Raw genomic sequence first — 26,969 nt, forward strand, 5'->3', positions numbered from 1 at the left:
GAAATGCAGAGGACTGCCCTCAAGCCTATTTCTTGTCAACAGAGCAAGAGTCTCTGCCATAAAGGTTTGAACAAAATGATCTACTCTGTAAAGATTACCAAACCCACTCAATTTGTTCTCAAAGAGGAAATGTCTACTTAGTGTTTGATTTCCACCTTCATTCTTTTCAAATATGAGCTGACACATATGTATTTCCCTTTGTCTCCGTCAGTTCGATATCCCCATATTTAGCTGAAAATATTTTAATATGCTACTGTTTCTCCACAAACATGATCATATCTCAAATAATGACATTTTCCTGGTTTTTAAGGTACAATAATAACTTGGTCTCAGATGTTTATTAAAAAATAGATAAAACTTAATTTTCCTTTCAGTTTCACTCCAGATTACTTGCATTACAATTCAGAATCACTAATTATGCCACCTCCAATTTTTTTTGGAAAATCATCCCAAATACTATGCCATTTAATGAAATTCTCCTTAAAACCTATTTTCAGCCAAATCTTGGGAAATTTAAATATAGCATATTAAAAGATACAAAGGTATTTCCAATGTCACAGAATTATTTCAGAAACTATTGACTAGACTCTGGTTTTCACCATATGGTCCTTAATAAAACACAATTATAAAAGTACTTACATAAGTAGGTAAGCAAGTAAATCATTTAAGACTCCATCTACTAGGACTGTTCCTATTTTCTGATTACAACAGAGTTTGTGTCTGGTTCACAGTTCTATTTGCAATGACACTGGATTATCATTGTGCTTAGGAGTCTGCGAGGCATGAATCCATCGATGTGTAAACATAAAAAAATACAACTCATAGTTTTCTGATGAGATGGGGAAATTGTACATGTCTTCCAAGGCACATCGGGAAGAACTTGCATATATCAGGGTCACGACTCAAGAGAATAAAGGGGCTGATAGATGGGAAGCATGCATTGATTAAGGCAGAGGTGTTCACCAGCCACCAGGTAGTCTTAGCAAAAAAAGAAAAATACAGGTAAATGATGGAAGACAGGGCATTAAAAGAGACAAAGGTGCTCACCAGGACAAGGATGCTATGGGTAGCTCTGGTCTCGGGAGAAGATCGACGTGAGATGTTGTTCCTATGAATGTGTCTGACTTGGTGCTTGTGCCTATACAGAAGGAAAACCATGGCCCCACTGGCCCACATCATGAGTCCTAAACACAAAACATCAGGGGTGGATATGATCATTGAAGGCAGTAAGTCTCTGCTTCTGTCATGATGGTTAGAGGAACAGTATCCAAAATCTATGGTTGCTGTGCTATTTTCTTCACTCCTTTTTTCAGTCACAAACATAGGAACTACGGTGTTTATCAGCATGTACAGGATCCAACAGAAGACACTGGAGGGGCCAGTGTACCTGATAGCTTTTACTTTAAGCTCTGCCCACCTGGAGTTCCTGGGGCTAATTGTGATGGCCTGAAAGACACTCAAGAGGCAAGTGTTGCCGATGGATGCACCCCTGCTCACCCTATGAACATAGAAAACAAGTTTGCATCCAGCATCATTAAGAAAATGTTTCAACCCAAAAGCTGTCATGGTCTCTGGGATTCCTCTTGAGAGAATGACCAAGGCGTTGGCCACTGTCAAGTGCCTGATGATCAAATCTGTGGACCTTGACCTGTGTCCACTCATGTACAGAAAAAAATAGTGACTTAGGAGGGAGAAATTCCCCAGGCTTCCAATGACAACCTGAGCCAGGAAGATAATCCCAATGTTTAAACTCATAGAGGCATTCTATTATGTTTTTCAGGACACAACAGTTACAGTCACAAATACAGGATTCTGATTGGAAATATGGTTGTGGGCTATTGTTATTATGGAAAATCAAAATCTCTTTGTACTATTACTTCATCCTGAGAATATATTTTAAATATAAATTTCCTTTAGTTAAAATGTTTATAAAATGTTATACATGTATTAATATTGGACTTAAAATGCATGAGCCACCTTTATTGATGCTTATTTAATATTGGCAACTCTGAGTTAACACCTAACATTATTTTCCTTTATCAAAGGAAGAGAATTTATATGATAGGAGACTGACAGATTAATTGGTAGAGTCAGGACTAGACCCTGGAGGTCTGGGTGCAATGACATTGGTGTTTACCACTGTGTTCTTATATAGGAGCTTTGTTTGAGCCCTTTAAATATTCCAAGTAGATATATAAATTACCATATTTCAAACTTGTTTTAATTTCTACATTCAATTATGCTAACATCAATCACCTAAACATTTATCATACATTTATCATATTTATTCATCACAAATTCACAATAAGAATAAACATTCTAAAGTCTTCATAAAATGTTTACTAAAAATAATTTTCTATTATCACGTTGGATTTACAGAATATGGGTCAATATGAGTACTGAGATAACAACAGAATGAATTATATCATTTATTTTCCTAGATGCATCTAACACATAATTTTTTTAAATGATACTGTTTACCCTCCACAGTGGTACTTGAAATTTAAATAATCAATATAGGAGAAACACAAGAAATGCCATGAAAATGACACTAAAATTTTATAAACCAGAGAAAGCATCTTCACACTTTTTAACCTGAAAAGAGCTTCAGTCCTTAATTTCTTCTATTGTCTGAATTCCTCAAATGTGAAGTTAATTTTCGTTAAAGCATCCTTTCCTAACACGAAGGAAGAAAACAGCCCCAGCAAGGTCAACAGTGCAGGGCTATTTTCAGGGAGATTTTATTAGCATCTTCTTTAGGCACAGCAAACATAACTGAGAGAAAAACGATGACAGGCCAGCACATCTACCCAGTCACACTGTTCATACAGAGATGGGCGATTCAAAGAGCTTCAACCAACCCACTATCACATTCACAAAAATTTTTATGGAAATAACTTTTTTAACTATGAAAACATTTCTGTAATTTCTGCAGAGAAGCTCAGATGAAAGATTGATTTCTGAATTACAGCCTTAATGATCATAAAATCAGACTTCATGACTGCCTGGGGCAAATTTCAACAATCACTATCACTGAGGATATTATTAACATGGATCTGGAACATTAAGAGATTGGTGTAGGGTCTCAGACCCCTCTCTCCACAGCTCAGCCATGTCTCAGAACTTGTTCTTCCTTGCTCTGTGGGTTTGTGCTGAACCAATCTCTAACCAAGAAATTCACCTTCCCAGACATGAGCACTTACCCAGAACCTGATTCACCACTTTCTAATCTTTCAGAATCAAATTTCACAAACTCAGCCAAGCTTCTCTTTTCTACACCAAAGTGGTGAGTGCAGTGTGAGCAGTCAGGAAGGTGTGTGTGAAGGAGGCGGCCAGCACTCAGGATATAGGCTTCTCAGGACTCTGTGACCTCAACTCCCCACAGAACTGCAATCACCAATTCCCTTGTAGTTGCAATGACAGTGAATAGCAGAGAGCTTAAGACTTTTCTTAAACACAAAACAGACTTTCTCCCAGCTCTCAATTCCCAAGTAGGACTACATGTTTCTAGAGAGTATCACCAAAGAGACAGGAGAAGCACTTGGGAGTAGCTCTCCTTTCTCCATGACATCTGGATCAGCATGTGGTGAAGTAAAGGACACTCAGATGTGACAGATGAGGGACTGTCTGTGAATAGCGGGTATTTAACCAGATCCCATGCTTGTCCAGGAAGTTCACTGTCCTCAACATGCACTTATTTGTTTATGCTCAGCCTCAGGACTGCAAAATCACTGAAAGATTATGTGCATAGACAGGGATGAACACAAAGGATCTGAGCAGGACTTCTCAAGTTGAGAGAAAGGAGAATATGGTACAAGGGCCACACACTAGAAACCACTAGGAGTGACTCAGCAGAAACAGAAAAGGCCACCTGACATGGATATTTTCTAGGAATATGTCTTTCATTAATATTTCCTCCAAAAGAAATCAAATGCTGAACTAAACAATGTCCAACAGTATTTATGAAAGGGTTCCCTCTCAAAGAAAGCACTAAGCAATATGGTTTATCTTACAGCCTCTTCATAGGAAACCCTTCCAATTTAGGCCTCTCAAAGTACTGAAGAGTAATAGTTTACCAAAATCTTACAAAAACTTCTCTATACAGAACAATCTCCTGTATATCTAGGGGGTCCAAATTATGAAATAGAATACTTACAAAATCCTACAAATAAAAGATTACTGGATGATCAATTGGAGCTTATACTGGGAATGCCACTTTTTTTTTTAGAAACTTCATTAAATAATCTTGTTCAAAAGTTAAGGAAAAAATATATGATCATGTTGACTGATGAAGAGATTTGGCAGTTTCTGCAGGTGATAAAAAAATATATTAATGACATCAACCTGATAAAACAATGTCACCAAGGTTTAAATATGTTTCTCAGCTATATAAAAATAGGTTAATTTCCACTAATGTCAGAAAGATTATTAAGTGGCCCATAACACATCAAATGTTAGATCACCTTATTGAGACATTAGAAAAGGAAATTAACCAGTCTATAAAGGAGTAAATCCACCACAGTTTACAAGGTATTTGAAAAGCTCAAAGTATTAATTAAACATCAAAAAAATAAGAGAATAAGAGATTAACTTTAAGAACACAAGTCTCCATATCTATCCAACCATCCATCTATTTACCAATCATCTAACTATATAGTCTAAACCAGATATGACCTATTATGGGAGACAGGGTACAATTAAGAAAAGTATAAGCCTTAGATAAAGCTCTTACTCTTCTATGCATAATAGAAAAAAGTAAAGTATAAGCCAGGAATAAGTCTAGTAAGACATGTGCAAAATTTACAAGCATTTTCCATACACACTTATATAACACATTTATTTATGTATAATATACAAACATTTGTAGAAATGAAAATAAAATCAGATTCCTGAATTGAAATGATAAAGCCAATCTTTGCAACACATTTTATATTGGAAGTAGAAATTTTATTGAATAAGCAAAATGTACATTCAGGAAAACCCTGAAGAAATGAATGAGGTTAGTCCTATCAGATATGAAGTCACATCACAAACACTAATAAGTAAAATGCTGTGATACATCTTACACTGAGTAAGTTGTGAACTCCCAATGAAAGCTTTGCCATGCTCATTACCTCTGTAAGGTTTCTCTCCAGTAGGAATCCTTTCAGGACTCCAAAGGTGTGAACACATGGAAAAATCCCTACCATATCCATTATATTTGTCAGGTTTCTCTCCAGTAAGGGTTCTCTTATTTGAGAAAGGTTGGAAGGCTCAGAAAAGGTTTTGCCAAACTCAGTATATTTGTAAGGTTTCTCTCCAGTATGAATTCTCGGACAACACCAAAGGTGTGGACTTCACAAAATCCTTACCATACACAGGACACGCCCATGGTTTCTCTACAGTGTAGATTTTCTGATGCCTTGTAAGTTTTGAGTCCCTGTTAAAGAATTTGCCACACTCATTACACGTGTAACAAACATCTCTGCTCAGAATGAATTCTTTGATGATTAGCTATGACTGAGCATTGGTTAAAAGCCTTCCCACAGACGCTCTTTAGTGATTTCTCTAACATGTGAATTTTGATGCATAAATAATGAGAAGTGCAGAAAATTATTCCCATACTTGCTAGATATTGGTTTTGAAACAAAGTTCAGTAATATATGGCTGAAAGCTTAATCTAGCCCATTTTCCAAATAGTTCATTTACCTAATTTCCTGAATAACCTGTTTTCTTGTTCTTTATTCCTCATACATGTTGTGTTAGTAATACTGATTTATACTTCTTTTTACAGAAGCATTTTGCTTTAAAGGGAAATTATTCCAGGCCTTGCTATTTTGCTGATCTCTTCTATCAGAATTTTATTATGGGTTGCAGTCATTCCTTAATCATTTAAAAATTCATGTATCCACTGACTCTCAAACTCATGTGAGGGGTCAGTGCTATGGTGCAGTGGGTTAATGCCCTGGCCTGAAGCACTGGTATCCCATATGGGCACCAGTTCGAGACCCGGCTGCTCCACTTCCTATCCAACTCTCTGCTATGGCCTGGGAAAGCAGCAGAAGATGGCCCAAGTCCTTGGGCCCCTGCACCTGCGTGGGAGACCTGGAAGTAGCTCCTGGCTCCTGGCTTCGCATCAGAGCAGCTCTGGCTGTTGCGGCCAACTAGGGAGTGAACCATTGGATGGAAGACCTCTCTCTCTTTCTCTGCCTCTCCTCTCTCTGTGTAACTCTGACTTGTAAATAAATAAATAAATCTTTAAAAAAAATTCATGTGAGTGACTTGCTGGATTTCCCTGAAATAAAATTCATCAACATCATGATTTTGTTGAACTTGTTTTCAAGTAATGCTCAGTAACCAAGTGCTATATAATAACATCTACATCATTCACTTATCTCATCACAGACCATCACAAGGAGAGAAGTGAGTACAGTATAATAGGGTATTTTGAGAGATGCCACATTTCCTTAACTTCTACTGCAGGATATAAATAGTTCTATTTTCTTATTATTGTTGGTAATCTCTTACTGTGCCTAACACAAATTAAACATTTATCATAGGTATATATGTTTAAGAAAAATATAGTATATATAGGGTTCGGTATTATCCATGGTTTCAGGTACCTTGAGCGTCCTGGTTCCTATGGATAAGGGAGAACCACAGTAGCCGAATATTATTTGCTATGCTTCTATTCTGATACAATATATTTGAAACAGAAGACAAAATGGAATTTTAAAAATTCAAACGACTTCCAGGATTACAGTTAATAAAAAATAAGATGATTTCAAATCAAAGCAGAATGCCATGAGCTGGTATATGTCACCAAAGCTTACATACTTCAGAAGTCAATTATTTTCAGAAAAGCAGAAATTCAATAAACCAAGATTTATCTCAATATGCTTGAAAAAGAAGTATTAGTTGTTTGTAAGACAGCTAGAAATCAAAGAGTGAATGCTGAAAGAGAACAAAAATATGAGACTTTTAAAAGACCATGCAGTGGCAGACTCATCAATTTTCTTGATCCATTTCACCTTCCCCGGAAAAGGGGAAAACTGAACCCATAACTGACTGCTACAGTCTCTTATCTTCCAGCTGCCTAGCAGTTGCAAAGGAAAGTTACCTTCCAATGAAAACGATTTTAAAATGTACAAGTCTTAAAGACACGCTGCTTTCTTAGTCTCGTCTGTATAAACAATTATGGCAATTTTAAATGAAAAAGAATATAAGCCTACAAATCACATTATACAGTGTGTGTATGCATCAAATCATCACAGAATACTCCAAAAATAATTTTTCTGTCAAGAATCTTAAAAGCTACAAACAACTTGTATCATCCATATCTAACCAACACATCATTCCTGAGGATCTCTATTCCCAGTCTTCTCCTGGATTTATTTACAGCTATTTATGTCTTTTTGTCTGATCTGCTGCACTCTCCTCAATCTTTGATTGTCGCTCATCGCCACACATTTCTTCCTTTCTCAACACCATTTCTGTGCTCTCTCTAGTCTCCCTGCCCCATCCTGTCGTTCTCCCCATGTGTGGCACCCCCAGCAGAATAAGCTGCTTCTGCTCTCCCAGTCCTCCCTGGCTCCCCCACCCTCGTCTCCTTCAATCGGTCTGAAGCATCTTACCCTCTCTTGCCTCCACCTCTGTTGACCAAGTTTAACTAAAGCTTAACTTACATGCTTTGTGTTCCGATGGACTGGTGAGGATAAACAGCTGAAAATGGCAGTTGTCAAAAACTGGACTTTAGAAAGGTGGTTTAAGCTAAACAAGGGGCTGTCCAGTAGTTCCTAGAAACAGTTTTTAGCAGAGTCTCCCTGTTTTTGCCCCCATTCATCTCTCTGGAGATCTCCAATTTTTCCTCTATTATTTCTGTTTTCTCTTCTTGTTACTTTCCTCAGTTCTTTTCTCCTTACTATTATATAACACACACACACACACATATATAATATATGTAAAGTTTATTTATTTGATGGGCATCGGCAGAGGGAGACACAGGTAGAGAAGATGCCCAGAGCTTCATCTGGGTCCTGCACATGGGTGCCAGGGCCAAACACTTGGAGGTGTCCCAGGCGCCGTAGTAGGCAGCTGGATGGGCAGTGCAGCCCGGGCTCCACTGGCGGCCAAATCTGGGAATCCAATGCGCTCGGGTGGTCGCCCAAAGACCCAAAACTCCAGCCCAGTAGATGCAAGAGCAAGAGGATTTTTATTAGGTGTTTGCGCAAAGGGCTCCCCAGCACCACAGGCAGTCGAGAGAATGAGAGAGCCCCAAGCAGGGGTTACAGCAGTTTTTAAAGACAATAGCCACCTGATTACCATATGTATGTGGGGCGTTTGGTGATTAGCTATTTTGAAGGGCAAACTGGTCACAGAACCTTATTGCAACTCTTTTCCGGACTTCTGCAAGTGTTATCACGTGAGACAGTTACACAGAGCAGTTTCCCAAGGCAGTTTCCCAAGGTTATTCTGCAGGCAGGTGGAGACACAGTTATTTTAAGGGCTGTCTACTGTCAGCAGCTAAACTTTTTAACCCTTTACTATAATATTATTTTAATATTTACTTTTAGCAGGGGTCTTATATTCCCTCCTCTTCTTTTTGTACTGATTTTAATCTTAAAATTTACGGGGCTTTTCTTAGTTTAGCCATAGAGTCCCTGATGACCCCTGAATGATCAGTGTAGAAGCAGCACTCTTTTTTCAGGGCAGCACACAAACCTGTTTTCTTTAAAAACAATAAGTCCATCCTCCTTCTGTTCTGCAACACTACTTTTGAAAGCGATGTTAAAGACTGTTCTAGCTTACTGATGGTCTGCTCCAGGTCCAGTATATTGTCTTCTACTGCCCTATGGAGGGCCTGATATTTCTGGCATTGATTATTTTTTTACAAGGGCGGCGGTGCTGTTCCCACACCTGCCGCAACCCCCTTTTTGTTTAATTGAGAATGGCCTCTGTCTTAGGTTGCCCTCAGTCATTCCTGTCCTTACCCATCATCGGTAACTCTTGGCAGCTTGGCCTAGAGCCCTGTCTTAGGTTGGTACAGGATGCTGAGTGTCTTACCCGTCTTTGAGTACCATTCCAGCCTGACATTAGGTGAGAGATGAAACATACAGCCAAATATTAATTATTTTTTATTACAAAGGAGATTTGGTAGCGAACTTGAACCAATTCTTCAGCTATATTGGACAGTCCAGTAGCAGTAAGATTAACTGTTTTGGTCACTAAACATGCAAGCCTTCGCAGTCCACGGTTATTTCCAAAGGCCAGTCCAGTAACACTACTGATAAACCCATGGCAAGGGCAGTGTCCTCTCCTATTAGGATGACATTGCCATTACAGTCTTCAGGTGAAGCATGCCGCCGACGCACTCTATCCGCCACTGTAAATACAGATGTCAGCATTGGGACCACACGGCCCAGGGAGCAATTGTGGAAATTATCAGAGGCTAATGATATTGGCTGCATAGAAAAACCCATCCCTTAGGAGCCCACGTCCCATTCCAGTACCGCATCAGGTCCATTCCATTGATTGGTGATAGGATCCCTCCATTTCACCATTGCTCTTTTCGCAGCAATTTTAAAACAGAATTTAACAGAGACATCAAGACTTGAACATAATAGATTACTTTAACTCATTGCTTTAACAGAGGATCAGATTTTGATTTTATGTCAAAGAAAATAGACTAATAGTTTTATAACTGAAAATGTCTTCTTTTTATAACATTTTGTAACTTTCTTACACCTTCTGTAACTTACTCAAACCTTCTATAACTTACTCAAACCTTCTGAAACTTACTCAAACCTTTTGTAACTTACTCAAACCTTCTGTAATCCACAGTCATTCTCCAGGTTTCACCTGATTTCTTAACATGCCAAATTAGATAATTTCTTTTAGTGATTACGGGAATCATCACTCCAGCATTAACATAATTTTTTACTGTTTTAGATATTTTTTATGTCTACCTGGAATTCTGTATTGTTTACACTGAATAACCTTAGTTGTCTCTGGCAGCGGCACAGAGGCTTGATATAATTTTTTTATTACCACCTAGCGGTTTGACTCCAAAGGGCAGCATTTTTTTTAAATTTATATTTATTCTGTACCGCTTTTTAAAAATTGCTTACACATGCATCAGTATGCAGATAACAAAATTTATTTTTACCTCCCCAAAGCCTATAGTTCATTTCCCTTTTCTACTGGCACTGATTGTAAACCTCAATAACTTGTGGAGGCTGTGCACTCCATAACTTGTCATTTTAATTTTCACTCAATCCTGAGCAGAGAGCCCATTTCTTTGCCAAAGAGGCCAACTGAGGGTCTTTCCAGCCAGGAACATCACAGGCTACATATGCAACTTCAGTTTTGTTTTTAAAGAAAGGTATTGCTTCGTATACTTGCAGAACCTGCCAACTTTGCCAATTTGTGACAGCAAATTATTTTTCAGCTGTCTGCTGTGCACAGACTTAGTTACTTTTAGTTTAATCTGCAAGAAATACGCTGCAAGCCTTGTAGTGCACACTAAAATTATTTAGAGGAAAGACGGTAAAGGAGCATAGATTAACAGAATGTTGCAATAAACATGGCTCCATTGCCATAATGATATTATAGCAAGAGGGTCCACTGACCCCTGTAGGGAGGGCCTGAGGCTGGCCCCGCTTTCAGTTTTTCTGAACTCTGTTTTTTTTTTTTTAATGAATTACCTTTTTTATCAGTTTTGGAGTGACATTAATTGGCCCAATGCCTTTCCCTTTTGCACCGGGGGAAAATCCCAGGAGGAGCCTTATTTTGATTTTTGACTTTTGGACAATTTTTGTACATGTCCCTGCTGTCCACATTTATAGCCCTCCTTGATGATTTTTTTATAATGACATACTATGCAGAGCGGCAGGTCCTGAATGTCCTGTTTTTAAGTGAATCCATTTTGTTAATCCCTTATCAAAGGGACTGTTACAGAACACCTCAGCCACAGTAGCCAATCGATCCATGTTTACATTGTACTTATGTTTAGCAGAATTTATAGTACTGTGGGCATCACTAGGCAATCTTCACAAAGCACCGGAAAAGGATCCATACTGAGAATCAGACATTATCAGTAATCATTACAGGCATGTTTAACATTCAGCTTGATGTGTGTTCCCCTGGGATGAAACAGCAGCAGCAGAGGCTTGTTCTGGCTCCCTCTTAAAGCCCCCAAGGACAAGGGTGCTCATTGCTAAGATTTTAGGCAAATAGTGCGTCCCATCTTGGATCTTGGCCAGAGAGCCGAGACACGAAGCATGCCCACCTGTTTATCAGAAACATTCCTTTATCCTTCTACCCGGGAACTGGCCAGGCTCCCAAGGAGCAAGAGAAGGTCATCCGGCAGCAAACTTACTTGTCTACCAGAGCCGAACCTAGATACAAGCCTCTCCATCCCAAAAATCTGTCCTTACATTTGGCCCTAGGGTTGCATTGAGAGGTAGACATAATTAACACATTATAAGAATACAATACAAGTTTTTTATACAAGTATATATCCAGCAAACACAATAATATTTAAGGCGTTTTAAGGATAAATTGAAACATATTTGAGGGGGAATTAGCTTCTTGGGCACTCATGTCAGGGACATAAAAAACAGTACCGTTCCAATACAACAACTCAAGCTGCTGCAGACAGCCTGAGAACTGGCTAGACAATCCCATGGCATGGAGATATGAGGCATTGTTACTTGTTAAACAGACATGTTGAGGCGCACACAATTAACAAATGCGCTAACATTTTGCATTACTCTGAAATTAGTGATTCGGGTTTCATTAAATATTTGTAACATCTCTTTTTGATAAGACAACAAATTTTTCAGTGGATGGAACACGGTGGGTAACCATTTAGCCATAATGATAGTAGCCTCTTACTATCTGTAATTGTTACATTCTTGTAGGTTTGTGCAATCTTAACTATTTGCGGCATATTTTGATTAACATTTTTTTGTAAAGCAAACCAAGCATAATCTGTCCAAGCATTCCTATTAATAATAAGGGTAGAGTTAGTACATAATACAAAAACAGAATGAGAAATGTTTGAGGTGATAGATATGCCATTTACCATAATCTGATTCTTATATACATGTATTAAAGTGTCACAGTGTATGTATATAAATATGTACAATTATTATCTTACAATAAAAAAATTTAAAATGAAAAAAAAAACCAGAATGGATAGCCTGGACACTTTGTCACCATAATTCCTCATTTTACATAGTAATATTAATTTTACAACAGGTAATATTTAAGTAAAATATTTAAATACAGGGTGAGGGCTGTCCAGTGTACACTGATTTATATTTTTTTACTCCCAGTGTTTCTTATTTACAACACCCTCTTCAGCAAACCAAGGACAAATTTTTTTAACAGTGCTGATAAATTGCTCTACGGTTTGTTTCTTTGACCCTATTCTCTATATCTGCAATAAAGTTTTTCCAGCCTTTGTCATGGCTTGTTTTGTTTCTTTAAATGCACATTTAAATCTTTTTTGAGTAAATTTTAATGTTGTTCATCCACGACTCCTTCTGCAAACCAAGGACTGACTATTCCTATGGCATCAATGAACTGTTCTATGGCTCACCTTTTTTAACCCTATTTCCTGCATCTGTAATGGAGTCTTTATAGCCTTTATTAGGGGAGGGTCTTGGGTCAGGTCTTCCCACACGGTGATATAGGGAACCTGGTCAGGGTGTCCGTGGGGTCCTGGTCAAAAGACTCATGCCTTGACCTGTGAGATAATATCAGCATTAAAAGTCCCGTCCCTTGGCCAGCCGACCTCAAAGGTCGACCATTCTGAGGAACAGAAAGTCACCCACTTTTTATTTTTGACGTCGATCGACTGATTGTGTGCACAGTTTTGAACTTCTTTTCAGTGGCCTAAAGTAAGGCTTAACGGGGTGATTAGGTGTTGCCCCATGGGTACGGAGAGAGTAAAACAAACAAGGAGGAGGACAAAAAAGACAGATGCACACAACACACAAGACGAGCCGCGTGGCACCAGATCGGCAGCAAACCGAAAATACAAATTCAAACGGGAGCGGCCAGATAGCCAGGCTCTCCCTGGGAAGGAGAGAGACACTTTCTCTCTCATTTCCCTCAAACCCCCGCTGGAGCGTCCCCCAGGGTAGGACCAGGGGTCTCAGGGCACGTCTGCCTCCCCCACTGGTCCGATACGAATTCAAGTCCTGTACGGGCACAAGGTGCAGACTTAAACACTGACCAGATGACGAGAAGGACACAACCAATAAAACAAGTAGCTTACCTCCAACTGGTCACGGAATTGGGTCTGGGGGGGTGTCCTAATCCCAGACAGGCCCCCAATGAAGGACCCCAAATCTGGGAATCCAATGCGCTCGGGTGGTCGCCCAAAGACCCAAAACTCCAGCCCAGTAGATGCAAGAGCAAGAGGATTTTTATTAGGCGTTTGCGCAAATGGGCTCCCCAGCACCACAGGCAGTCGAGAGAGCGAGAGAGCCCCGAGCAGGGGTTACAGCAGTTTTTAAAGACAATAGCCACCTGATTACCATATGTATGCGGGGCATTTGGTGATTAGCTATTTTGAAGGGCAAACTGGTCACAGAACCTTATTGCAACTCTTTTCCGGACTTCTGCAAGTGTTATCACGTGAGACAGTTACACAGAGCAGTTTCCCAAGGCAGTTTCCCAAGGTTATTCTGCAGGCAGGTGGAGACACAGTTATTTTAAGGGCTGTCTACTGTCAGCAGCTAAACTTTTTAACCCTTTCCTATAATATTTTAATATTTACTTTTAGGAGTCTTACTATATATATATATATATATATATATATATATATAACTTTATTTGATGGGCAGCAACAGAGGGAGACACAGGTAGAGAAGACGCCCAGAGCTTCATCTGGGTCCTGCACATGGGTGCCGGGGCTAAACACTTGGAGGTGTCCCAGGCGCCGTAGTAGGCAGCTGGATGGGCAGTGCAGCCCGGGCTCCGCTAGCGCCCACGTGGGCAGTGGGAAACCCGCAAGGCCAAGGCGGGTTACTGATTTTTCCAGGGAACCCCTTGTACTTTGTTCTTCTGACTTCTCATGGACCCCGCACTGCCCGCTCCCGCTTCCCAGCGTTTCTGCCCCCCTCGCTTTTTCCGGTCCCTCTGTCCTCTCACCACACTGACCGCGATGCGGGAGCCGGGAGGAGCGCACATCTCGGGGTCGTGTAAGGAGGGTGCAGGGTCAGCCGCAAGGGACAGGACAGACAGGGGCAGGGGCCGCCCAAGGAAAGCGGAGGAGGGCGGAGGGCGCGGCCCGCAGAACCCCGGGGTGTGCGCACGCGGCGAGTTGCTGCCCAGCGCCTGCCCAGGGGCCTCGGGGACCAGGCTGAGCGGGAAGGGGGCCGCCCCCTCACACTGCCATTTCCGGAGACCTTCAACGGCGCAGGGCGGACAGCGAGGCGGCACGCGAGGCCCACGCGGCGCGACCACCAAGACCGAGGCGGGACCCGGGCTCGCGAGGGCTGCGGCCGGAAGCGTTCCTGGACCCCTGCCCGGCGGCGAAGGCGGACGGCGACTCGGGGACTTACCGCGGGCGCGGGCACGGACGCCGGGCTGCTCACGTCCGCGGCGACTTCTCAGAGCCCAGGGAGGAAAGAACGGCGGCCTGAGGGAGGCGGGTGAGGCGGCAAAGCCGCCCCAAGGCACCTCGGTGCCGCCTCAGCTCCGAGCTCTCGGCCGCAGGGTCTGAGGAAAACTGCGCGTGCGCACACGGAAATGGCCGTCGCTGTGGGCGGGGCCTGGTGGGGGCGGAGTCACTCGGGGCTCGTGATTCCGTTGGCGTCGTCTCCAGTGTTCCCTGTTTTTCCCGCCGTTTGAAGTGGATGAAGTTGACTGGAGTCCGGTAGACAAACATCGCTCCATACCTACTTTAAGTTAATGCTTCAATCGTTCAAACACCGTTGGGTGAAAACTTAAAGAGTTCTTTGGGTTATTAATGGTTTTAATAATATAAAGCTTTATTTATTTATTTATGCATGCCTAGGGTTGGAGATTCGGGTCCTGTTGCTGAGGCAATTGGTGTGGGAACAGGGACTCCAGTATGGGTGTGGGTGTCTGTGTGGAGCTATGTTTGGGTCTTGCAAAGTCAACTCCCACTTAGAAATTAAGCATTTAATGAAGAGGATGCTTTTCCACCTGCAGAGGATACAAGCTTGAATGTGAAATATGACAGCTATTTCTAGGGAATAAGCCATTCCATGTTGATACCCTGATACCCATCAGCACGTCTTTTCCATATGTATCCTCCATCCTCCTTGGGAGGAGGATCTTATGTGCAGTTCTAGAGACTTCCATAGGAACAAGGCCTGGGGCATCGTTTTGGTTGGGTGACGAATGTGATAACTTAAGGAAACCTCCTACCAGGAAGTCAGCATACTCTTAGGAGGGGATTAAGAATAAGACAAAATTCAGTGTTTTGTGGGAGAAGAGAGCCTTAACTGAAGTTTAATGTAACAAGCATTTTGTTCTGATTGACTAGTGGAGGTAAAAAGTTAAGCTAATTAGGTTAAAAATGGGAATTTGGAGCATTCCCATCTGTCTTTGTTCTAGATAAAAAAGGGCAGTGCACACCAGTCCTATCTAATATAAGGGGGATTTTGGCATTAAACTCTTTCCTGGGAGAAAGTCCTTAACTGTCACTGTATCCCAGGATTGCATGACTCAGGTACAGTACAAGATTTTTGCTACATCTTGTGACACTAGACAGCATTCCAAAACCTAATATATTTGACAGAGCATTGAAAAACTTTAGGTTCATAACAGTAACAAATTTGGCTAGGAATCTCAATGATTATGCCTTCAAATGACATTAAAGGGCTCTGCATCTTCATTGTGGCTGTGTTGTGCCTGCTCTTATATGTACAAGAGTGTTGAACGATTTTGCCCTGGTGCTGGCATTGTGGCACAGTGATAAGCGGCTGCATGGAATCCCCTCATGCAATATTGGAATACTGGGTTAAGTCGCAGGCACTCCACTTTTGGTCCATCCTGTATCCAATGTTGGAATGCTGGTTTGAGTCCTAACTTACTTCACATTGGATCTAGCTTCTTGCTACTGCACCTGAAAAGCAGGGGATGATGGCTCAAGTTCTTGGGTCCCTGCCATCCGTGTGAGACTGGGATGAAGTTCCTGGATAGTACAGGGACAAGTGGCCATCTTGAGAAGACTTTATCTTTCAATGGTGATATGCTCAAGATTAGGAATCCTAGATTCCCTTCAGGAAACATGATGAATATGTCAGGAACCTTGGAAAGCATGAAGGGAGCACCCTTTAGGGAGCAAAGAATTCTTCCAATTTGCTGTGAGGTGGGTGAAATGGGATAGTAGTCTCTCCCTGGAGATCACAGGCCTATTTTTATGCTGTTCCCTCATGAACTAAATGCATCCAGCTCTCCACTGCCTTTAAAACTGACCTCCATGTGTGTCTAGTTGCTGGAAAGTTTTCCCAACTTGCTAGGCTCCTTGATTTCCATGGTTTAGACCCACTGGTATAGCTTATTTTCATTCTGGTCCCATGCTTGAGCCCAGAAGCTCCTGTGTCACTTAGCCCAACCTGTACATGCAGGAATGGATGAGAGGTGGAAGATGGGGGAAGAGTGGAGGGGAGTTTTTATGGTTCCCTGGAAGGACCCAGTTGAGTGGGCCTCTGCATGGGCTCAGTGAATTCACTGTTCAACTGCCGCATGAGTGCTGGATGAAGGATGCATGGATTCCTGGGGAAAGGCTGAGGGAGTGGAGCAGTAGAAGCAGGTTTAAGGGTGGTGATGAGCTCCATACATCATTGCGGTATTTTAGGATGTGTTTACCAGCACACATATTGAGATCAAGATTTTTCCTGCAGGACTTTAGTTGGTAGGAACCTCTTGGTCACAGCTGAGGAATGAAATGAACTTGGGAAGAGAGGAAAGCTATAGTGTGGTGTAGTTGCAGTGTAGTCCAAGCTAAAAAAAGAGTGGGCTGTGATACTGGAATGGCCTGTTGGAGTCAATCAGATTGAACGAAGGCTTCAAGTAGTATTCATTGCAGTAAGTAAGGAGGGAGATGAAGAGGCAACGATAACGCCAAGAAGGGAAGGAATTTCAGAGATATATTTCAGGTAAAATGAATTCATTGTTTTCTTAAAATTACAGTATGAGACTATAACAATCACTCTTTTCCTTCTACATTTATATCTCAGTTTATCACCTTGTGTCATTCAGGTCTTTCACTGAACTAGACTTAAAGGATCTAAATAAACTGGTAGCAAAATATAATCATCGGGGTAAAATGTAAATCCTACGTACACAGAAAACTGTAGTTCTTTTTGCCTGAAATATTTATCTCAGAGTTGCTGTCTAAAATTTACAAAAATAACTATTTTTTATTCATCTTTGGTATAAAACACTATTTGCTTTCAAAGGAGAGTGATCATCATTTCTTCTCTTCTTACAACAAATTGTTATCCTCACATGAAAATTTCTCAGTGTATTGGTTGGCTCTTTCTGATTCATGGTCAGTTAGTTGCAGCAATCCTTTCCAGTATTCCAAAGTGCTTATCTCCCATATAAATATTTCTGGAGGTGGCATTTAACAGATTAATCATGATGCATTTGCCCACAGTTGCATATTATCTTCTGTTTATCATTCTCATTCAAATTAACACCATATTATACCTTAAAATTTAGTGTCCCCCATCTTCCAGCAAACACTGGGTGTGTATGAACTGCACCTAATCAATTAGATTCTTTCACCTTAATCAACCCTTTCCACAAAGTCTCATGTTTACATATGAATGGACTGTAATCAAGACAACAATATATTTCAAACTTCAGTTTGAAAATAATAGTAATGCAGCCTTTCAAGAACCTCAAATGACTGAGTAAAATATTTTAAAAAGTGAAAGTAACAAGATTTTTCCACAGGTCTCCTTGGCAGCAATTACAGATCATGTTTTGATCTTTTCAGTCTTTATAGAATTTAACTCAAAACATCCTTGAGAACGAGAGGCTGTTTACTCTAGCATGGATTCTCTGATGTGTAGCCTGCTGTGAAAAGTTGTTATATTCTTGTTTATACTTACTACATTTGGATGGATTCTTTACAATGTAAATTAGTTGTTGAATCCTGAGGTCAGACTGTTGTCTAAAGGCCTTACCATAATACATACAATTGTATGTTTTCTCTTCAAAATGAATTCTCATGACTGAAAATTATGAACACTTGAGAAAAGCTTAGCACATTCATTCGATTTGCAAGATTTCTCTCTAATGCATTACAAGGGTTGAACTTTGGATAAAAGCCTTACTTTACACAGTGCATTTATCTGGTTTCACTCAAGGTGTGCATTTTGATGTTTAGTTAAATCTGAGCTCTGGTTAAAGGCTTTGTCAGATACATAATTTTCATATGGTATCTGCTCAGTATGATTTTGTGATGCTGAGTAAGGCTCAAATACATATTAAAGGTTTTGCTACACTCTTTACACTTGTAAGATTTCTTTCCACTATGAATTCTCTGACAATTGTCAACACTTGATTTTTTGAGAAAAGTGTTGTTACACGTATTTGCTTTACAATGTTCCTGTTCAGAATGCATTTTCTGATGTCCAGTAAGATTTGCAAGTTGACTGAAGGCTTTACCACACTCATTACATTCGTAAGGCTTCTCTCCAGTGTGGATTCTTTGATGTCATGTCAGCACTGCCTATGAACAGAGCACACTGAGTAGAGGATCCTGGCATGGAGGTGAGATCTGTTGAGGGAGCTTTTGGTTTCTTTGTTATGTGAAGACACCAACTGGGGCAGTGGGCAAGAAACAGTTTCTGTGGTAGACTGCCCTGTCTCTTGGGTGAGGAAATAAGTTTACAGTGGAGCCTTCCCTTAACCTCAGAGCTGAGAGGGAGTCAGCACTGAGAGACATTCTCTCCCCACCTCACTTTCTCTTGTGTTTATTTCCATGTATATATACATATGCTCTTGTGTTTCTGTGTGTTTCTATGTGCACATGTGTAGAGATATAATTAAAATTATGTTCCTTTTCTGTAAATCAATATCAGAAAATTATAAACAATCCACAGTAATGCCAATAAGCATGATAACAAGCTGTGTTAAACTCACTGTCTATTTAATCTGATGTGCTTGTCCCCATGTGTTGGACACTACAGCAGACAAAACTTGGCTGTACGAACAATGACAGGTAAAGGCCTCCTGGAGGTCCGCAGGGCCAACAATCCCTGTCCCTCAGCTGTAGGACGCAAACCAGCCTGGGGATCCCCAGTCCTGGCCCAGGGAAGCCCAGCAGACAAGACCACCCCAGCACACAGGCAGCTCTCACTCACCTAAAGCAAAGCTTCCCCTGCAAGCTCAGCTCCAACTCCCTTTAGGGCAGAAACCCCTCATACCCTATCTAGGCTGAATACAGGCATAGGAAAGGGGGCAGATTCACACAGGCTCTGAGAGAGGTCTTTGACTAGAAACCATCCCGGTCAGTGATCACCTGTCCTCCTGATTGTTTCTTGTCCAGGCCACCAGCCTGCTCCCAGGACCTGGCTTGCAGGAACCCTGCTAGAGTAACCTATTTGAGAATCAGTCCATGCCTGAGACTCATCTTTGACAGGAATCTCACAGCAGGAAGAAAGAAAATTGCCCTGGGGAAGCTGCTTAATTCGAACCACCTGAAACCCATTTGCATCGCCAAGCTCCTTGTTCCATTGGTTAGATTGAGAAGAACATGTATTTTTAACTTTTTATTTGAATCTTTTTATTTTATGTAAAGCTCTTTTAATAAAATTCAACTGAATAGATATATTTGGCTGTATTAGGAGTAGTCTGTAAGCTTAATGTAAAAGTGTATATATTTGCTGGTGTCCTATTATACACTGGGTGACTATAAATAACAAGAATTTTTCTGGATAATTTTGTAAACAAAAGGTTATAGAAGTATTTTGAGGCCGGCGCCGTGGCTTAACAGGCTAATCCTCCACCTTGCGGTGCCGGCACACCGGGTTCTAGTCCTGGTTGGGGCGCCGGATTCTATCCCGGTTGCCCCTCTTCCAGGCCAGCTCTCTGCTATGGCCCGGGAAGGCAGTGGAGGATGGCCCAAGTCCCTGGGCCCTGCACCCGCATGGGAGACCAGGAGAAGCACCTGGCTCCTGGCTTCGGATCAGTGAGATGCGCTGGCCGCAGCAGCCATTGGAGGGTGAACCAACGGCAAAAAGGAAGACCTTTCTCTCTGTCTCTCTCTCTCTCACTATCCACTCTGCCCGTCAAAAAAAAAATAAAGAAAAAGAAGTATTTTGAATGTTTTCACATACAGAACTTTTGAGGAGATAAATATATTTCCCTTGTTGTAGACATTACACAGGATCTATATGTATATCAGATCATCACATGGTTCCCCATATATTGTATTTATTTGTCAGTTATAAATTACAAAATTCTTTAAAAATATTCATTTATATACATACAGAGGAATGATTTATCTTCTTGTATTTTTCATTATACCACTCCCATTGTCCTACTGTCTTAATTCTTGTAGATTAAAATTCTTGTAGATGAAAAACTCTACATTTCCCTTATTTTTGAAGACTGCATAATTAGCTGGTGTAAATAATGTGGTGTTTTCTTCTTTTTCTCAATTTTATTTGTATTTTAGTTACACAAGAGCACTTCAAAAATTTATTAGAAAATTGGAATTAAATGAAAACTTTCTTTTGGTGCCAAGAAATTCTTAAATTTATTATAGTTTTATCATGACATGAGTTGTCCATGACCTTTATGAGAGCCCATGTCTGCCCAAATTTCAAAATTTTACCTTGGTGGGTTTATCTTCAGAATCTATCAGTTTTTACTTGGAAAGTGCATGAGAATTTCTTTACTTTCTTTTTATGATTTATTTATTTGAAAGGCAGAGTCAGAGAGAGAGAGAGAGAGGGAGAAGGAGAGAGAGAGAGAGAGAGAGATCGAGAGATCCTCCATCATCTGGTTCACTCCTCAAATGGTTTCAACCTCTGGGGCTGGGCCAGGCTGAGCCATGCTGAGCCAGGAGCTTCCTCCAGGTCTCCCACATGGGTACAGAGGCTAAAAGACTTGAGCCATCTTCTGCTGCTTTCCCATGTGCATCAGCAGGGAGCTGGATTAGAAGTGGAGCAGCTGGGTCTTGAACCAGTGCCCATATGGGATTCTGACACTTTAGGAAGTTGCTCAACCTGCTGTGCCAAGGAGACTTTTCAAAGCAAGTCACCATTTTGTGACATAAACATTCAACTCCAGCTGGACAGTACGATGGCACTCCAGCAAGTATCAACAGACTTCCTATCAAGTCCTTTTGATCCATAGTAAACCATTGTCAGTGACAAACACACAGGTCTTGAAAGCACTGCACAATGAAACCTCACAACCGAGCACCCTCTGTGCACAGCATGGGTTCAGAAACCAGAAGTCACATTTTGTTGTCTTCCCATTACTACCTGTCCTGACCACAGGTGACCACAGTTCTAACGTCTGAGAGCTCTCAGCCTCTTTTCCACAGCATTGTTGAAATAACACGGCAGTAATCTGTTTAAGTTTTTTCATTCCTCATATTATTTGTGAATATATGTTTATTGCTGCACGCTGTGCATTATTAATTAGCACTGCTTCTATGTGATACTTTAGGGGAGCATTTTATTGGAAGTTTTTATTTCTAAGATTATTTGATCATCTCTTCACGCAGAGAATAGAATTAGGGCACTTTTTTGTGAGGTTTCCTTTGGTTTGTTTTTCTATTTTTCTCTATTGTGTTGTTTTCCTTTTTCCTGCTGTTTTACTGAAGTGCATTAGTATTATCATTACACCTCCTTTTTTGCTTCTCTCTTTTTGATTTTCCTTTGATGAAGATCATTTCTATATTTAATATGACCTAAACTATCACCTGCCACTCTATATTTATTCTGTTCTCTGTCAGGAATCTATTCCTATTCTAAGACCAAAGAGATGTTCTTATCTTTATTTTCATGTAAGTTACATCATTCGTGTTTAAGATTTCATCAACCATTTATTCAGAAAAATTTGGTTGTGTGCTGAATAGCAACAGATAATTTCCCAGTATAACTGGGCAGTTTCAGCTGATGTAGAATATACCATATGATGGTGTTTTTTCTTTTCCCTCACCGATGATGGCTTTCCCAGGAATCATCACATCACCCTAGGAGCTGACTTTTCCACAAAGACCTGAGCACACTCTCCCCATCTTCTCCTGAAGGCTGCACCAGTCCCTCAGTAATGCGAAACAAGGTCCTGGTGTCCAGAATCTTAGTGGATTCTTTATGTCAGATCTTGCATTCTTGTGCTTAGAGCAGAAATCCACCCAGCCGGGGATCATTTCCTCATATACCTCTCATGTCTCCTCTAATTTATCAGCTTCTGTTCCAATTATCAAGGAGTTTTGCGTCACAGATCATTTAGAAAGATAATAGTAGTAAAACTGGGAGTAAGGATGATTGCACAGACCACTGATATGACAAAGGTAACAAGGTACCAACACCACTCACAGCCCTGTCCACTTCTCGACAGTTTTGATAAAGATGGGATGATGGACAAGACATGATGTTCTGGAAATAGGAAGACAAGAACCTCTATGCAATGAGTTGGGGGAGGAGGAAGGCTCGATGGCACCTGGAGTAAATTTGTTCACCACGTGGGCACCAGGAGGTATGAGGAGCCTTCTCTGTCCTGATCATGAGGCTCACATGTGGGAAGTAGGATTGAAACAAACTCCTGAATGGGCCTCGCTTGTTCATTCTCTTCCTGACTGGACTGTGGGCTCAAGGTGTCAGCAAACTGATGGACAGCTTGTAGTGAGATGAAAATGTCATCCCTTTCTTTGGTTGAGCTTGATGGACCGGTCTTATGGAATATGGGTAGCCCAGAGTTGCTCTGTCAGCCTAACCTGACTCTGGCAGCCTTAAAGAAGCAGCATTTATTACATCAATGATGCTGAGCTTAGTGGTCTGAAGTCTCAGAAAGAACTCACTCTGGGGTAGACAGATGTGTGAATCCAGGGAGACACAGGAGCTTCACTGCCAGGCTTCCCATGTCAGCCTCAGGATCTCCTGCTCCCTCTAGGTCAGACCCTGTCTGCTCCAGGGAGCTGAGAAAAGACAGAGTCAGGTGAGAGTCTAGCAGTCTCCTTGGAGAAAACAACTACAGTCGCGTAATTGTTTCTGTTATTGGGAAGAGGGAAAAAGTTTTCACAAACATCCTCAGTACCCCAACTTGACATTCACTGCAGCTGCAGGTGAAAAGTTAATTGCAGCTCCGCAGGGAGGTGAGGTCACAGGCACACACCATTTCTAGTGCCCCAGCTGCTCCAGCCCTCCCAGTGTTGACTCTGGTGACCTTCATGCCAATGCTTGTCCTGACAACGGAGAGAAAGAGAGTCTTCAGGCAAGGAGGCGTCTGGAGTCTGGGTGAGTGATCAGGTGAGAAAGGGGATTCGCCTGTGTTTGCACCTGGTCCTGTGCCCCAGCCTAACAGGAAGCAGGAAGGATTCTGAAATGTGCATTGAGCTAGGACAGGGGGTGGTGTCCTACATCCTGCACCAGTACTTGGGGGCTGCAAAGGAATTTGGTGTCATTCATAGTGACATTTGTTCTTGACGTTTGATGAAAGCATTCATGAAATTTGGTGTTTAATATGTTTAAAGACTACAGTTCCAAAACAAATCTGCTCTTTGGTGCTGTACAGGAGTCCCTGATTCCACTTTCAGGAGTACAAGAGATGCACCAGGAGAGCCCAATGTGCCGGTGACACGGAGCAGGACATAGCCACAGAAACAGTGCATCCCAGTGGTGATTCCTGGGCTAGAAAGCTTTTCTCTAATGTTGTTGTCTAAATTGCTCAATGGATGCAGTGAATGTTTCCTACCAAAAACACCCACAGCTCCTTAATTATGGTTTGATTGTTTTCCATCTTTAAGTCAGGGAAGCCTAGTTAAGGAAAAGGTAGTGGTATCTTGTAGCAATGGGTTTCAGGTGACAGCAGTCAGGTACAAATGTGTCCTTTGACAATTGCTCTGGGTTGCAAATATTTTCATGTCAATAGCAAGCTCTGTAATTTTAAGTTACAAGATAGAGAAGACTGGATACTGTAGAGATTTCATGTAGCATACATGGCTTATACTTCAATCTTTCAAAAACATTGCCTTATTGAAAAAACTCTACTTACGTATTCACTTAAGTAAATATGTAAGTATATGGCATGAAAGTAGTCATGCTGAGTTTCTACCAGAAACTCCTTGCAACTCTTTAAAAAAATGGTAAGCCAAAGTGGTTTGTAGGTACAATTCTTTTTTATTTTAAAGATTTATTTATTTATTTGAAAATCAGAGTTACACAGAGAGGAGGGAGGAGGGAGGAGGAGGGAGGAGGAGGGAGGAGGAGAGAGGAGGAGAGAGGAGGAGAGAGGAGGAGAGAGGAGAGAGGAGAGAGGAGAGAGGAGAGAGGAGAGGGAGGGAGAGAGAGTCTTCCATTCACTCTCCAACTGGCTGCCATGGCTGGAGCTGAGCCGATCCAAAGGCAGGAGCCAGGAGCTTCTTCCAGGTCTCCCATATGCATGCAGGAGCCCAAGCACTTGGGCCATCCTCCACTGCTTTCCCAGGCCATAGCAGAGAGCCAGATTGGAAGTGCAGCAGCCAGGACTTGAACCAGCATCCATATGGGATGCCGGCACTGCATACAGAGGTTTTACCAGATATGCCACAGCTCTGGCCCCTGTAGGTACAATTCTAAGAATGTAATACTATTTGGGGCTGGCACTGTGGCACAGTGGGTTAATGCCCTGGCCTGAAGCGCCAGCATCCCATATGAGTGCCCTTTCAAGACCAGGCTGCTCCACTTCTGATCCAGCTCTCTGCTATGCCCTGGGAAAGCAGTAGAGGATGGCCCCAAGTCCTTGGGCCCCTGCACCCATGCCCATGTGGGAGACCCGGAATAAGCTCCTGGCTCCTGGCTTAGGATCAGTACAGCTCAGGCTGTTGTGGCCAATTGGGGAGTTAATCAGCGGATGGAAGACCTCTCTCTCTCCCTCTCTCCCTCTCCCTCTCCCTCTCTCCCTCTCTCTCCCTCTCCTCTCTCTGCGTAACTCTGACTTTCAAATAAATAAATAAACCTTTTAAAAAAAAAAGAATGTAATGCTGTTCCCTTCTTCTCTCCCTCCTTCCCTCTTGCCCACCCACCCTCCTCTCCTCCCTTTCTTGTTTTTCATTTTTGAGATAGCATATTTTAAATTTACATTAGAGTAAAAAGGTGTAATATTTCACTGAGTAAGAAGTTCAAGAAGTGAAAAGCAAAAAGACCCTAATTTAGTGGGAATATACACAACAGCTATAAAAATAATTGCATGGAAAATGACCATTTCACCCATATGCAATGTATTTCAAAGTAATCGTAGATCATTATACCTGTAGTGGTATAACATTCTTAGCCATTGGTTGGACAGCGGTATAGAAAAGTTTTACAAAACTGTTTACAGCAATACTGATATAGACATTCGTTTCTTTTTTCCTTTTTTTGTTTGTTTTGTAAATTTTAGCTCCCACATATAAGGGAGAATATGCAGTATTTGTCTTTGTGGGTCTGGCTTATTTCACTCACCATGAGGTTCTCCTTTTGCTTCCATTTGCTGCAAATGGTAGAATTTCATTCTTTTTTTGCAGCTGAATAATATCCCATTGTGTATATATTCCACATTTTCTTTGTCCATTTATCTGATGATGGACACCTTGGTTGAATACAAAATTTTGGCTATTGTGAACCGTTAAGGAGAAATTTCTAAGTGTGAACTGAGATAAGTAGAGCATATTGTGAATAGAGACTATAGAATTTGGTTGATATTAACACATGTAGCTCTTTCCTCATTTCCCACACAGGAATCTCAGGCTAGAAGCAATAATTGGGCACTGGGAGCTGATGGGATGGTCTCCAGAGATTGGACAACAGGGATGATCTACTTATCACAGACCATCACTGGAATCCTGGGGAATCTCTCTCTTCTTTCTCATTATCTCTATCTCTACCTCACAGGATGCAAGTTTAGGTCCACAGATTTGATCATCAAACACCTGACTGTAGCCAACTGCTTAGTCATTCTCTGTAGAGGAGTTCCCCAAACCATGGCAGCTTTGGGGATGAAGCATTTCCTCAGTGATATTGGGTGCAAGCTTGTGTTCTATGTGCACAGAGTGAGCAGAGATGTGTCCATTGGCAGTACGTGTCTCTTGAGTATCTCCCAGGCCATCACCATCAGTCCCACCAACTCCAGGTGGATGGATCTAAAAGTAAAATCTCTCAAGTGCATTGGTCCCTCTAGTATCCTCTGCTGGATTCTGAACCTGACTATAAACATCATAGTACCAGTGCATGTGACTGGAAAAAGCAGTGACAAAAACATCACAAAGAAAACTGACTTTGGATACTGTTATTTTGTGAGTCGCGGCAAATACATAGATTCCCTGAATGCAGTCCTGCTATTATTCCGAGATGTTTTGTTTGTGGGGCTCATGTTCTGTGCCAGCAGCTTCATGGTTTTCACCCTGTACAGGCACAAGCAGCAGGTCCAATACATCCATGGGACCAACATCTCCTCCAGGTCCTCCCCAGAGTCCAGAGCCACCCACAGCATCCTCGTCCTGGTGAGCACCTTTGTGCCTTTGTGCACTCTCTCTTCAATATTTCACTTTTTCATAGCTGTATTAAACAACCCCAGTGTGTGGCTGGTGAACACCTCTGCACTAATCGCTGGCAGTTTCCCAACTGTGAGTCCCTACATTATCATAAGTTACTACTCCAGATTACCCAGGCTCTGTTTTGCACCCACAAGGAAGACATAATCCCCTACTTAGCCTGAATGTGCAAATTACATGCATATTCAAGATGACTCATTCTTGACAATTAATTAAATTGTTATCTGAGACTCAGCGGGACAGA

The 26,969-nt window shown here is 41.5% G+C and overlaps 2 protein-coding genes across 2 annotated transcripts; one reads left to right on the forward strand and one right to left on the reverse strand.

The window, feature by feature from the left end:
• Positions 1 to 819: 819 nt before the first annotated feature.
• On the reverse strand, positions 820 to 1,755 carry LOC133748694 (vomeronasal type-1 receptor 2-like). Its single transcript, XM_062177626.1, has one exon. It carries the CDS (start codon positions 1,753 to 1,755, stop codon positions 820 to 822), a length of 936 nt encoding a protein of 311 aa, XP_062033610.1.
• Positions 1,756 to 14,742: 12,987 nt separating this feature from the next.
• On the forward strand, positions 14,743 to 26,872 carry LOC133748695 (vomeronasal type-1 receptor 4-like). The gene is made up of 2 exons (XM_062177627.1): positions 14,743 to 14,838; positions 25,913 to 26,872. The coding sequence occupies exons 1-2, from the start codon at positions 14,743 to 14,745 to the stop codon at positions 26,870 to 26,872; spliced, it is 1,056 nt and encodes a 351-aa protein (XP_062033611.1).
• The last annotated feature ends 97 nt before the right edge of the window (positions 26,873 to 26,969 follow it).

The sequence above is a fragment of the Lepus europaeus genome, chromosome 19 (genome assembly GCF_033115175.1).
Source record: "Lepus europaeus isolate LE1 chromosome 19, mLepTim1.pri, whole genome shotgun sequence".
Classification (NCBI taxonomy): Eukaryota; Metazoa; Chordata; class Mammalia; order Lagomorpha; family Leporidae; genus Lepus; species Lepus europaeus.